This window comes from Mauremys mutica, chromosome 3 (genome assembly GCF_020497125.1).
Source record: "Mauremys mutica isolate MM-2020 ecotype Southern chromosome 3, ASM2049712v1, whole genome shotgun sequence".
Classification (NCBI taxonomy): Eukaryota; Metazoa; Chordata; order Testudines; family Geoemydidae; genus Mauremys; species Mauremys mutica.
This window is the reverse complement of record NC_059074.1, coordinates 169263777-169279306: the sequence shown is the minus strand read 5'-3', so window position 1 is coordinate 169279306 and position 15530 is coordinate 169263777. Positions and strand designations below refer to the sequence as shown.

At 37.4% G+C, this 15530-nt stretch overlaps 1 protein-coding gene across 3 annotated transcripts in view; it reads right to left on the bottom strand.

The window, feature by feature from the left end:
• Positions 1-5257: 5257 nt before the first annotated feature.
• The window catches only part of BICRAL (BICRA like chromatin remodeling complex associated protein), a 56482-nt gene continuing 46209 nt past the window's right edge, over positions 5258-15530 (bottom strand). For all 3 annotated transcript variants that reach the window (XM_045010074.1, XM_045010076.1, XM_045010075.1), the window contains 2 exons: positions 13441-13543; positions 5258-9737 (listed from right to left, as the gene is read on the bottom strand). In XM_045010074.1, the coding sequence (XP_044866009.1) occupies positions 8935-9737; positions 13441-13543 (906 nt within the window). In that variant the 3' untranslated portion in view covers positions 5258-8934. The remainder of the gene's footprint in view (positions 9738-13440; positions 13544-15530) is intronic.

Here is a 15530-nt window from a genome sequence, read left to right as displayed (position 1 = left end):
AGTTATAAAGAAATGAACAGTCAGACTGTTCTAAACATTTGAAATTCCAGTGAATAAAAGTAGGTAGAATAAATCTAAACTTCCAGGCATTGAATGGCTCTGATTCAGCTTTCACTAATATCAATAGAACTACCACTGATATCTGTGCTGTTTTCTGGTTGTAGTATAATAGCATGTACAGGATCCAGATGAGGTAAAGACCCCATTGTTCATGATATTACACACACACACACACACACAATATCTCTGGGCCAGAGAGTTAACAAGCTAAATTGTCAAAAAAATACAAAGATAATACTATTATACCCCCATTTTAGAGATGGGGAACTAAGCCACAAAAGTAAACATTTTCAGAAATGATTCATGATTATGGATGCATGCCTCAATTATAAGGTTTCTGAAAGGAAAAATAATCTGTCTGATGGAATATAGCAACATGGAAACAAAATGGTGAAGTTGGGTCTCAGCTAGAGATATTAAGATGCTCATTGAACTTATTGGCTTGCCAAAGAAAAAACGGTTACCTACCTTCTTGTAACTGTTGTTCTTCAAGATGTGTTTCTTATGCCATTCCAAGTAGGTGTGCGTGCGCTGCATGCACAGTCATCGAAAGGTTTTTCCCTTAGTGGAAACGTTTCCCCTCGGTAATGGCCTCGGTGCCGGCCTGGGCGCTAGTGTTGGGGACTCGTGGTGCTTCCCAAGCCATAGAGGATGGAGGGGGAGCCCGCCTTTCCAAGGCGACTGACAGATCCGAAACCAGGCCCCTGGACTTGATGGTACACCCATGGGGTCCAGAAGGGCCAGTGCGCCAACACCTGCCATTACACGGATACTACTAGGGGAAAAACTTCCGGAACCAGTGCACATGGCGAGCACACACACCTATTGTGGAATACACATGAGCAATCACTCAAAGAAGAATCTGTTGCTGCAGAATATCATTCAGTATTTTGAACACATTTCCCTAATTCCCTAAGTTTTTGATGTCTAGGCTCAGTTTTGAATAGTCACTTCTATGATTTTAGATCTAACATTGAGGTACTCGATATTTTCGTTTACAATCCGCTCTCACAAACCAGGGTTTGTTGAACCCTAGCCTTACTACAAGTAAAAGAACAAATATGTGTCTAGGCACAGACTGAGTTGCTAAGTGGAATAAAAATTAAATTGTAAAATCTACTTTTCAGACAACACCTACAGAATCCAGATATCCTGAAAATTTGGTAAGGGGAAGAAGGTTGAAATCTTGTGTAATACTGGAAGGAAAAAAAATCTGTTCAATAACAATTATTGTTCATTTCTAAGATCAACATCAGATCTAATGCAGAATTACTGGAGATGGCCACAGAGCTATTCTCATTCGTGGAACATTTTATATAAAATTTTGTGCTATGAGAAGAGGTGAGTTTGGTGGTCTCAGTCCAAGTTGCAGTGTCCAATTCGCAAGCCCCCAACCCCACAATCAGTACTAATTACCACCTTGTTTGGTATTTTCCTCCCAGAAGCCCAAACCTTTCAGTTCACCCCAAAGACCCTCTTAGCATCTGTCCAGGTGGGGAAAACACAAAACCCAGCTCACCTGTACACAGGAGTTTCAGAGTCCATTTAAGTGCTCACTTGACAACCACCCATCACATCCCACCCACAGACGAGCCAGGTCCATTGCACTGCTCTAGGGGCCTTCCAAACCTATCTCTGGTAAATTTCACCCTAAAAGTAAGCTTCCTTCTTAATGATATTAATCGTATGTTTTTATTTTGTCTGCTATTTACCAGCAGATGGTGCTACAGGAACACTGAATAATGCATGTATTAAGACCATGCAATGAACTACAATGGGTTTATCAGCCAAACTTAGTTTGTTCTGCCTGTCACTGCAACAAGTTAGACAATTTAGTTGCAACCATTTAAAACACAAATTTCATAAGTCATGCGCAATAAACAGTAACATAAAATCTGAACTTACCTGGAAATTTAACAGATCACCCATTAAGCATGTTGTAAAACAACTGAAATTAAGAACCATAGCAGAACCAAACTGAATTATACAAATTCAATATCTTGCAAGAATTAGTACTGAGGTAATCCAGTTGTGTACATCTGTTAGCAAAGTGGTCCAGATCTAAAGAAGAAAACTGTGAGATTAATAAATACTTTGTTAATGCACGCTCAGGGCAATACATTGCAATACTATTCACAAGACCTAGCTACAGATGTAGTTTTAGATACTGCCTCAAGTTGCAATGATGAAAAAGGTCAGAGAAATGACATATTTGGCCACATTTTCTAAACCTGATTTTCAATGCTAGCAATTTTTGTGTGTGAAAACAGGTATCTGTGCATGCAAATCAGCTTAGTTCAGTCCCCGTTTGAGCAAATGAGTGTTTGCTCACAAAAATAGTTGCATGAACAAACTTAGTATAATTTTAGAGACTAGTTTTAGAGCTGTTTGAAATTATGTTTGAAAAGGCTTGTAATTTGTGTAATGGTGTTATAATAGAGATTATTAGGAGTGACTCAGCATCAGAGCATGCAGCCAAGCAATGTAAGATGCTACACAAGATTGTGGCAACAGCTCGGCTAATGCACTTCATTCCTGAGCTACAAGACACTGCTACTGCAGTCTTTCACCTAACTCAAGTATTATACCTTAGCATTTAGTAATGTTGTCACTCGGTTTCAATTGTGTTCCACGCAGGCTTTCAGCCTGGGGTGAATGGCTAGTGCATTAACTGACTGCATCTCTTCTCCCCGTACCATTTGTCAACCAAAATTAACTATATGCAGTCACTAGTTATGACCATTTTTATATGGTGCTACATCTTGGGATGAGCTTTTGGCCCAAAGTTCAAACTTGAGGCAAAGTTCAGCTTTCTGCTTTGCTTTCAAAATCATGTAATTATTGAAAATTGTCACCGTTTAAAGAAGACAATATATATAATCAATAACTTACACATATCAATCAGTGACATTTTATTTATTGGTTTCAGAGTAGCAGCTGTGTTACTCCTGTTCCATTTTATTTATTCTCTGCCACCATCCGATAACTTTAATAAAATCATATAATTAATAATACTACCACCTATCTGTGTAGGTACTTATATGATGCTCATCAGTATAATATCTCAGCATCTTCACATAGAATTTTCCACTCAAGGATGACAAAAGACATTTGCAAATATTAATTATTTGACTTCAAACATTCCTCTAAAGAAGTAGAGTCCTCTTTATTTACATTTTTTTCATTGATTTCCATGGAGTTTGGCTCAAGGCCTAAGTGCCAGATTTTCAAAAGGGCTCCACTCCCAATTAGGCACTAAACAGACAGATTTTCAAAAGGTTGGTGCTGAGCTTTCAAAAATCTGGCCATGGTAATTTGCCTAAGGTCATATACTGTGTCAGCATTCCAGCCTAAAATAAAAAATAGGCATGCTGATTTGACTACAAACCAACATTCCCCACAAGCAGAAAGATTTGTGATATGCATATGATTTACAGACTTTGCTTAATTTAAAGGAACTGATCCTCCACTGGTATAAAATGTCATAGTTCCATGGACTTATACGGGCGATGTGACAATTTACACTAGCTAAGGATCTGCCCAAAAATGGTGCACTCTCTTCTTTTAGCCACATAAAGATTTGAGTTACAAAAGGAATGGTGGAATGTCACAATTCAGGCTAATAATCTGCAAGAGTAATGATACTGACCTAAACTACACCCAGGGTATAGGGTCAGGATAAAAGTAAAAGGGTTACATCAACCTATGCAACACATGTGAACCTAATAAGCAGATTTCTTTTCCAAATGGAAAGATTTAACATATGCTTAACAAATGAGAAGACTTGACATATGATGCACCAAGTTTTATTGTGAAAAAAACTAGCTCCAGAAAAAGGCAATGAGTGTGCCCTTCAAATTCTACAGTTTATTATTATTATTATTAATAAAGGAAAACTATTGGATCAGTCAGGTTAATAAGAAAACTTTCTCTCCAGCCCAGCAAAGACTGTTTTTTGAGCCAACTGAAAATTGGAGTTTTCATTCCACAATGGCAATCCATACAACCAATTAGCCAGCACAATTGTTGCTGCAATTTCATAGTCCTCTAGTCTCAATCCAGTGCATGGATTTGTTGCATAAAGACTAGATGGTTTTTAGCACAAGAATTTGGGGACCAAAGGAAACAAAAATTATAGTGGATTCACAAATCAAAGAACAATAAAGAAAATTAAAATATAAGGATATTATTTAGAGGCTAGACGCTGTTGGTTTTTGCACATTGTACCTCGTAGTTGCTGAAGTTGGGATCTTCTACAGAACCTGTTACTATGATTTTGCTGATGGCTTCCTGTAAAATTGTTTTTGTTTTCTGCCCTTGTCTAGGGCCTGGTCTGAGAACTGCAAGGAAGGCTGAGAACCATTCTAAAGGAAAAACACCAACGTTTATAAAGAGGAGGAAATATTTTCAGAAGATGAAAGGCAAATTTTGTGAGGATTTGAAGCTCACGTACATGCCTCCTGCTGTACTCCAGGTTTATTCTGACAATCTTTTCTTTTTAGAAATTCAGACATGGCTGTGATCCTATGTGTTCCTTAAATAACGTATTCATACAATTATACAAGAAGATAATGTTTTTGGAAATTCTGCATCCAAACCAAAGCTGGAATCTATATGCCAAACACCATGATTGAAAATCCTAAGGTATCTATTTTTTTAAAAAAGTCTACTAGAGTTTTCTCATCCTTGCTGAAAAACCAGAGCACAATTCCATCCTGATCACAGTGAAAGGGTACTTTAATAAGTGAAGAAAGCTGTGTAGTAACCTATACCTCACAGATGTTGGATGTCTGGGAAGCTTTCTTGGTGATTCTATCACCGAACACAATGCTTAGCCATACTATTTTATAAAAGGATGCAAACAACATATAACAAAGTCATAAAGCCATCTTCATTTTGTTACAGGATGAATCCAGGCGAAAAGCATTATGTAACTAGGCTTTATTCTTTGCCTTGTTGTCACAAATTAGAATAGATTATCATATAGATCAGGAAGATTTCTACCATCTGATTTCCTTTTGATATCCACCTTAACATTCTATGACATTTTCAATTCATGTGATTTGAAAATACTCACTATCCTCCCTGGATCAGGCCCTCGTCTTTATGCCCTCCTATGAATGTTTACTTTATTCAGGCTCCAAGACGAAGCATTTTGTTGGAACAAGGCCTTAGGATTCAATTACATCTTCTGCCAGGCCCAACCACAGTGGCAAGGAGGCACACCACCCAGGTGGAAAGAGGTATTATGTTACTGAAAACCATGTTTTCTGCGTGCTGTGAGGGAAGGGGTGAGTCATCCAGGGGCAGAGTGAGGTGACATGGCATCACTCATGCTACACCAAGATATGCTCCCTCCAAGGCTACTAGTACAGATAACTTCCCTCTCCTGCATTCCTTAGTCCTAGGAAGTAGTTTATGCCTCTATCATGTGAAGAGGAGGAGGAGGAGGAGGAGGAGAAAGGGCTACCTGTACCCTTTCCCATGTGTAGCACACCCAGGCACGGGAGAGATGATTTAGTCCTTAATACCATATTGTTCCTTCTTTCAGCCACCGTATCACTAAAACAGGACTTCTGCGATAATGTAACAAGGCATAGCCAACTTGAGCACTTTGAGAGAAGAGATTAAAACTAAACAATGTTTTTATGCTACCACATGACCCGTGGCTTATTAGCATATCTTCAAAACATTACATGCACAGCATGAAAAGGCTGTTCTATTAAATATATTATTTCATGATACAGTTGCATTATAAAAAAGTATAGTAGAGTCAGCCTGTTCTGCAACCATATTACTTGAAACTGAAAACAACCCTCCTTTTGGAAATGTACTTATTCATCTTGGTTAAATCAAGACAATCACAGATATACTTTTTTCCCAAATCTTTGGCTGTATTGCAATGGTTGTTTCAATCTGTAATCTCCAACTAAACATTTCCTATCCATGAATTAACAATATATTTACCAACGTGTGTCTTTTAACAGTATTTATCCAACATAACAAAATAAACTGCAATTTGTTATACTTTTTTTACAAAACATTTTATAAATATTTTTACAAAATGTATACAAAGCAATTTCAAGTGAGACATACTATACAAATGAAGGTATTTAAGCAAATAAAGTCCATACCACATTGACAATAAGTGACACATCCTCTTTAAGTGAAGTCAGTCTGTAAGGCCACCCTAATCTAAGAGATAAATTATGCTAAACTCTTCAAAGTTAAAATATTTTTTGTAATTGCCAGTTTAAAATTTATTTTAACCTTAGGCAGTATTCAAGAACATTGGAAATCATTATACTGATCCAGCAAAGCATTTTAGCATGTGCTTAAAATCAGGCATGTGTTAAAGTATTTCACTGGATCAGATTCCAATTCACACTTTATTAAAACAACATTTCATATATAAGATTATTTTGTTTGCTGCATTACCAAGTACAAGTATTCCTAAAATAGAATTCAAATTAATAAATAACAGAACACTAATGATCCAACAGTAAGTTTGCTGGCCTTTGCTCAATGGATTCCTGACATAAGATATCTGGACAAACCTTTGTCTGACCTAATCAACAATGATAAAAAACATGTCTTAATCTTTATTTGTCATTATCTATAATTCACTGCCCAGGAAAATAAATTTACATAGTGGACACAACATTTTGTTATTTAGGTTATGTATTTGCTGTACAGATGCTTGAAAGCTAATATGCTGTTTGAGATGGTACCAAGAGTGACAGGATCCATAAATATGCATCTTTTTCTCATAAAATGAAAATTAAACTAATTTACATTGCTGATACAACTTACAGCCTTCCTTTCTAGAGTGCTCATACTGGCTGAAATTAAATGAATTATAAGATACATAATCCTCAGGATACACAGCCATCATTATCTTTATGAAATTTCAAAGGCAATTGGCAAAGACTATACTGTCAGTCTCATTAACTAGAAAATAGCTAATTGCCTGAGAGTCTCCTGTAATGATGCCCAGCTAGAAATTTAAAACTGGCAATACCATGTTATTATTTTAAATGTTTTACATGACATTTGGGAATGTTGGATTTTGACAAATTTGTACTTTAAAATTGGCACAAATTTTTTAAAATGGCAATTAATAATGTACAAAATATTTATATTTCCATTCACATTGAAGGGGAACTGAACCTTAATTATATGTTAACTATTGTTATCTTTCTCAGGTAGACTAGATTTGGTTTTCCTATGTTATCACATAGTGGACTGCAGCTCAACAAAATGAGGTGCATTATAATTTCGTGCTGTCAAAAGCCCAAGGGCCAAATTCTGCTCTCTTTTACACTGGTGTAAATGATAGCAAAACCTGGCCTTTTGTTTTCTTTCCTGGCAGTTCTGGCAATCTGACTGACAACCACAGTTTGTCACAATGAGTCTCTAGATTATGATAATGGCAATCAGCAAGTTTTGAAACATGGCTGTTTATTTTTGAGAGCAACAGGGAGGAAGACAGAAGGAAAGAGAGATAGAGAGCATGCTTTAGAAACCACAACAGCTCTACCCTTCTGAGCAGACATACATGCTAGATTCATCGTGATAATGGCAGAACACTTATGTGCACAACAACACTAATGACCAAGGTAAACTATTAAAAAAGAAGCATGGGCCATAAAAGGGAAAATGTCACATATTAAAAATAAATAAATAAAATAACAAGCTTCTATTCTCGTCAACATGAACACCAGCCAAATACAAACCACACAGGTGTTTCCTTTGGCTCTAAAATGTGAATTAATAATTGTACAAGTTTAGATATGTTTTAACAATGGGATAGCTGATTAACTTTGGTCTGTACATATTTTGGCAGTTATGACTGCTGCTGTGGATGACTAATGTTCTCTGACAGCAAGAAGCAGAAACAAGCAACAACACTGGCCTTTAAATTTCTCAGATTAAGGCTAATGTCCCCTCAAAGTATAAACTACTAATTTAATAACACAGTTTTCAAATAAAAGTGCTTTTGACACTTGGTCTTAAAAAAAATAACATTTATACCACTTCAGAAAGACTTAGGTTGACTATATCCAATTATAAAATGCAAAACCTTCTCCTCAAGAGTTAACATATATATGTATTTATATATATAAATTCATGGCTCTATCATGACCTCCTCCTGTACACTTTGCCACTTACTGGCTTCTGTTCTTCTTTCCTTAGTCTATCATATACTATTTCAGATCATACTGTTGTGACTAACATTATACAGTATCATTCCACAGACTAAATTCACCCACTACAGATATACTCATGTACTACTTTCTGTTCAGTGACAACAGAAAAGCACTTAAAATATGAAGCCCTATAAACGTACTGATGACATCCTTCCAACTTAAAATCCTAGAGCAGATGGATTCATTAATAAATCAGATAGACAATCATTTCTGAATAAAGGTACAATGGGTATTTTACCACGAGGTTTTCCTGGAAAGAAACTAAAATCTAGTGATTTATGGAAGGGGGAAAATTGTTGCTTCCAATTGTCTTTTTAAAGTTTTCTTGAATAAATCTGTCTTTTCATATGACTGTGATTGTCAGTATATTACCTTATTACCTAGGGCCTAGTGAACTGCAATCTCATTAAATTGCAGTGTTAAACAATTACCATAAGCACTATCATTATAATACTTGAAATGTGTAGGCCCCAACAGACTGCATTCTAACAAGGATTAACTTTACTGGATATCTCACTGTAATCACAATGAGTATTGCTCTCAAACACAGAACAGAATCTAGTTTAGAAAGATTAACCTTTGACATATGTCAGGCTGTACTTGTGGTGTCATTCACATTTGCTTCTACTAAGAGAAACATAACTTGTCCATGGTACTGTAACTATTAACACTCTAAGATACTATTTACAGCTGCTTCTAAAATAGAGTCCGTTTCTACAACACCTTCACTGTGATCTGGAATAAATTTTTCCAGGCAGTTTTCTTGTGAAGCAATTGGTGAAAAGTTTGGAAAGTCTAATTCTACAGAGCCACTACCAGTAGCCTCACTTTGTGGCTGTCTCCCAGTTTTTTTCAGTTCCAAAATGTTTTTGAATGTAGTTTCTAAACTCTTACTGAGGAGTAAATCCTGTTGGGGTTCACCCGAGCCTTTCATGTTGTCAGGATGTAAAACCTCATTCTTTGGAAAGCTCCTCTGAGTTTTGTCTTGGAGGGAGTTGTTATTACATATTACCTCTGAGTGAGATTCAACTGTATTCCTTGACATTTTATGTGTACCATGATTAGCTCTTGACAAGATTTTTGATAGGTCTTCAGAACTTGAAGAATTTTCATTGGTCTTGGCAAGATCTTTACCAGCCAATTTCTCTTCAGACACAGCCATGTATTGACTGTCAGGAGAACAGCTAGCCTTCTCAAACTTTAAAGCTTTAGTGAGGCTTTCCGTTTTTTTTGTAGAAATTTTTCCTTCTAGTTGTGTCATAACGTTGTTAGGCACTAAATGAAGTTTGTCATGATTTGTAGACTCTGCTGTGCTGGATTTTGATCGGTCTCTGGTTTGGATCTTGGTAGTCTGACTGTGAGAAGTCAAAGTTTTACTACACTGATGATCACTTTCACTGGACTGTGCTTCATCAGCAGTTTCATCAAATTGTTTAGAGGAACAACAAAAATCAGCCAGATAACCATCTGAAAATTAAAAACAAACCTTTTAGTTTGGAGTTATTAAATATCAAAGACAGTAAACTGTAAAGAAGTGCTAAGTAGAACAAGCATTCTTAAGTGACTGAGCATTAAAACCCATGAATAAACAGAAGTTATTTGCTCACATTGCCCTCTCTTGTTTGAAAATGCCTCTATTATTTACTGCCCATTTGTTGGAGTACAGTACCTACTCAGAGCCGAAAGTCTTTATTGGCTGTCACAAAAACATTTGTGGCAACCCAGAGTTCAACTCAGTAGACAGTCCATTCATAAGTTGACAGCGCTCAAGGAAAATGACTTCTGCAACTGTCAGCATTTAAGAATATTACTTCAATGGAATCATAAGCATATGGTTAAATATTTTGCTGGATCAGGGCCTAATACCTCAGATTTTGATCTAATTAACCAGTGGGCAAATTAAGTATAGTGCACTGTACTCCCAGATAAAGCCAGACACAAGCTGGACAAATTATGTCTGATGGGAAGTTTGAGTGTCTGGAATAGTCTCAGACTTTCCCCTTGACTCTTTCTATCGTTGCTCTGAGCCTTATAGGTATTGGCTGTTCCAGGATTCTGAAGCTCTTCTGTTCCTGCTGAAAGTTTCTGAGTAAATGGGAGATGTGCTGTTTTCTATGACAAATATCTTGTTTAATGGTGATCAGGGTAGCCAAGATGTAACTACTATTCTTTTTAAAACATATTATTTATTTGTAGTGAAAGTAAAACATGAAAAAGACGGTTATAAGAACAGAACTCCAGGAAATAGAGCAGGGATTGAGATATATGTGTTCTTGGGTATTGGAAATACATACAAGGAATGTGCACTCATCTTATTATGACTATGGATTCTGCTTTTTATTTGCTAAGCACTGTATATCATTGTGTTAGAGCTGGGCAGAAAACTCAGTAATTCATGGAGGATTTCAAGATTTTGAAATTTGGTTTCATTCCAGTTCAGAATGAAAACCAAAAATTTTAAAATTGTCTGCCAAATGGAATTACCAATCTCTGCTCAGGTCTACTAGAAGTCCTGGCAGGATGCCCCAGAGCAAGGGATCCTGGAAACCCCGGCTGCCAAAGAGCCATGAGCCTGGGACTCCCAGGCCTGGTTTCTAGTGGATTTTTTTTTTTAAATCTACATAATATGGCAGAACATTTCTATTTCAACAAATCGGAAAATACTGACAAAAAGTATTTTACTGATATTTTTCCAAGCATTTCTGAAGCCTATTGAGAATTATACTCAAAATAGGGAGTTTGAGTACAAGCTCATTTTCTGTATAATGAATACATACCAACATTTTGCTGCTCAAGTATATGGCATCAGGATTTAAAGCATACAAAAAACCAATTACACTTAAATTTCTAAAAGTTTTCATTAGAATAAAAACCCACTACGTTCAACATGAACAAAACATACTGAAAAGTGAAATTTTATTACATTTCTGGAGAGTGTTAAATCAACGTATGAACAATGAATTAGAAGATAAACTTGTTTGAAGACCTTACACTTACTAAAGGTATGCTAACAGGTAAGTTAGGGATAAGATTGTGTGCTTTACACACAGACATGAGCAGGAAATGGTGTGGAGCTACACTGCCTCTGGGGGTGTACCAGGAGAGATTGTGCCAGAGTTTCCCATTATGCAGATTGCTCCCCCAGTGATGGATGGTGCAAATTGTTTCCCTAGTTCACCAACTCCACTCTGAGGGTTAATGTAGAGGGGAGTCGGATCCATGGCCACACCTCTTCTCTGCCCCCTTTTAGGCAATTTGTTTATCAGGAGGAGGAAGAGACTAGACATTCCTGATCACAGGGGCCCTAGTGTGATTGGTCCTTACACGAGCTACTCTAGGAAGGAGGAGAGAGGGAAGCTTCTTGTGAATCTCCATAATACTCAGTCAAGAGCTGATCATCTAAATTTAGTGCTAAAATATTAAAAATATAAGAACACTCATTTTTGTACCATTTGTTTCCATATTAAATCAATGTTACATTTCACAGCATCACACATGAGAAATACATTTTTACTGCAAAGGAAGAAAAACAGTTTTGAGGGGTGGGATTTTGTTTTGGCTTCCGCTTTACGATATATATTAACAGTATTATTTCCTGATTTCCCTACTTCTGGTGGAGGATTCCTTGCAAGACTGGACAACTAGCCATATTAGGACAACAATTTGCTTGTACGTTATGTCCCTTTCCCCTATCCTCCATATGTTTTGCCTATTTAGACTATAAACTCTTTAAGGTGGGAACCGGTCTTATTCTTTCTGTGAGGCACTTAGCACACTTTAAGCAGTTGGGAAATAATAAGCAGGATTAATAAAGCTAGGAGACTGAAATCTGGGCAAGTGACTGGAGAAGGGATTTTTAGCCACACTGGTCAAAACTCTGTTTCTATTTGAAAACCTTTTAACTCAAACCTGTAAAAGAAGCCCCCAACTGAAGGGCAAAAAAGCTCCCACTCCAGGTATCTAGTCCTACTAATCTTCTGGCAAAAATGGGAAAGATACAGTTGTATTTCTATGGTAAAAATAAGCAACAAAGCCTTTTAAAAAATCCTTTTAGCCCCTTCTTTATAGATGGTAAAGAAGCAAAAAGAACAATTTTTGTTATTGTTCCTTTGCAGGTCTCCTTTAAATGCTAAATTGATAGCCACTTGCTTCACAAGTTTACATTGTAAGGAGGCCAATGGAGCAAACCACAGAAAGGTATCACCTATATTTGCAAAAAAATGAATTTTCCCCCCAAATCTGCCCAATTCTGCTGAGGAGTTTTAGTTTTATCTTCTATTCTCCCTCCCTGTTCTTACATTTAATATTACATAAGAGTAAGACGCTAGAAGAGTTATTAACAAAATATCTAAATCCAGTTGTCTTTGCTGCTAGACCAGCTTTATAATAAATCCACAAATTACTGCATGCTGAAGTGCAGGAAGGATCATATATGTTTTACCTGACAGCAATACAAGGACCATATCCTACATCTCCTACTCCATTAAGTAAGGTTTGCAAAATAATGCACCAAGGCATCTGCAAGCATCCTAACTATCTGAATACAATATCTAAAACAAGACCATTTAATAGAATATTTTATTGTCCAAATATTTATATTTTACGTTCTCTGAATGTCCTTTAAGATGAACAGAGCATCAGGATGCAACACGAACATATACCTATACTACACAAGTGCATTTGTTGAACGTTTCTGGTTGTGTCTGTCAGCAGTGAAATGGTTAACAATGCTGGAATTTAAGTGGTCATTGGGCTCCAAAAATAACACTTCATTAAGTGAATGAGGGAATTCACATTCTCTCAGTATTATTGTACCTGGCTGGCTGCAGACTCAAAGGTCCTGTCCACAGAAGCAACAACATGATTGTTGCTAACCATACAAGCAACACATGATTGTTGCTAACAGGATTCTTGCATGGTTTCCCAACAGTGCACCCATTATTTTTTTCCTGAGAACAACTTTAACCTTATAATGTTTCTTGATGTAAAACATGTCAACTTAGGTTCTTGAAGCTGAAGGTATGATTTCACCATAAGCCATTAATTCTGAAGCAGAAAGAGGAACTGCACTTAAAATCATCAGCTCAGTTTGGCCCCTAATATTTTTAACACCTGGAAGATTATGCAAATCGTTTTCTACTTCACAGTGCTGAAGTTAAACATTTCTTACCAGGATCCATTAGTGCAAGGCGCTTATCCCGGGACAGAGATGCCCTTTCTTCCTGGTTAAACATCCTGTCAATCATAACCATTTCTGCAGAGGGATTTATCCGCTGCAAAAGAGAATTCCTAGAAATAACTTCATATGCTCATATAAAAAAAACAATCCCGCCACAGCTTTGGAGCATGACAGGATGGATTTTAAATAAAAATTTAGGTTTTTCTTCTTTTTGTATTCCACTCGTATTAACTTTTTTGGGCAGGGACTGTCTTTTATTATGTGTTTGTATAATGTACAATCTTGATTGGGGCCTCCAGGCACTATTGGAATAAAATGCAGTTATTTATTATTTTGTAGTTGTTAAAGCTTTGTTTTAACAGTGAATCAATATAATTATACAAATAATATTTCAAGATGGGCTACATTATTTAACATTCACATTTGCAGTTTATTATCTAGCATGAAATAACTTTCTCTGTCAGAAAAAATACTCATGAAGAGCCCTTACTGTAGCATTTATCAACACACTTCTGTTTCCCACCTTTTTTATTTATTGATTTTTTTTAAAGTTAACTCTCTGGTGCTGACAGCTCTGCTGCATCCATTGCTGACAATGAGATTAAGCCAGGAAAAATCCATCACCAAGCACTAGACTAGAGGATTAATCCATTGCCTGCTACATTACATCCCATACAATTAAATCCAACACCATCGCACACTGTTCCAAATAGCATTTCCTTTCCAATGTTATGGAATCTGAATTACTGTATATTGGTTCAAAATATAAAGGATAGATTTTTTTATATCCACCTACTCTTTTGCATGCACAATTATTTCCCAGTATATTTGATATCAGACAGCCATCTAATCAGAGAGTCAGATGCCTAAATTATGTCAACTGTACCTACAATTATTTGTGTCCATAAAACTAAGAATAACATAAAAGACTGTACTGAAACCCACAATATTTTAAAAAGACTTTAAAGCACACCAAGCCTGAGGCAACTATGAGGATGCCCTGATATTCACACAATAGATCCCAACATTATTATTTACATAAATGACAGCAGTTTTTCCTTTTTATAGTACCCTGTTATACCTGTGTCTGCACTTTTATTGTAAGCCTGTTTTCATATGTTTCTTACTCTCTGGGGAAGTTATAACTGTGCTGCATATTTTGCTATGAAGATGCAGACGACATCTGCCTTGCCTTCACTGGGATTTTAACAAGGGTTAGTTTAACACAAATTTAAAACCTTTTTGTTTTTACTAGTGAAGACACGGCCAGATGACAGCATTTATGCACCTTCTTAACTTTAAGAATGTGAGTAGCAAAGTCAGTGGGACTACTCGCACAGTTAAAATTAGCACATTTTTAAGTGCTTTGCTGTATCAGGCCTAGGTGACTTGTCCAAAGTCACTTAGGGTATGTCTACACTGCAATTAGACACCCACGGCTGGCCTGTGCCAGCTGACTCGGGCTTGCAGGGCTTGGGCTGCCGGGCTGTTTCATTGCAGTGTAGACTTCCAGGCTCAGGCTGGAGCTGGGGCTCTAAGACCCTGCAAGGTGGGAGGGTCCCAGAGCTCGGGCAGCAGCTCGAGCCTGGAAGTCTACACTGCAGTGAAACAGCCCGGCAGCAGAGTCAGCGGGCACAGGCCAGCCATGGGTTTTTAACTGCAGTGTAGACATACCCATACAGAATGTCTTTGGCAGCGCTATGAATAAAGTCCAGGTGCATAGTAAACAGAGTCCTTTCTCCCCACCGTAGCCCCGGGCAGCTTGCACCCCAAACCCCTCACCCCCCGCACCCAAATCTTCTGCCCCAGCCCTCCGAACCCCTCAGCCCCACCCCTGCCACGTGAATTTTATGTGCACCAATATGGAGGTGATGTGTGACACATCACCTCCATATTGGTGCACATGACAAAATTCATTCCGCACATGCGTGGGAAAATTTAGAGGGAACACTATCTACAGGTCCAATCACTCCTACTTCTTGTTCAGCCAATCGCTCAGACCGGGGTCGGCAACCTACGGTACGCGGCCCATCAGGGTAATGCGCTGGCGGGCTGCGAGACATTTTGTTTACGTTCACCAT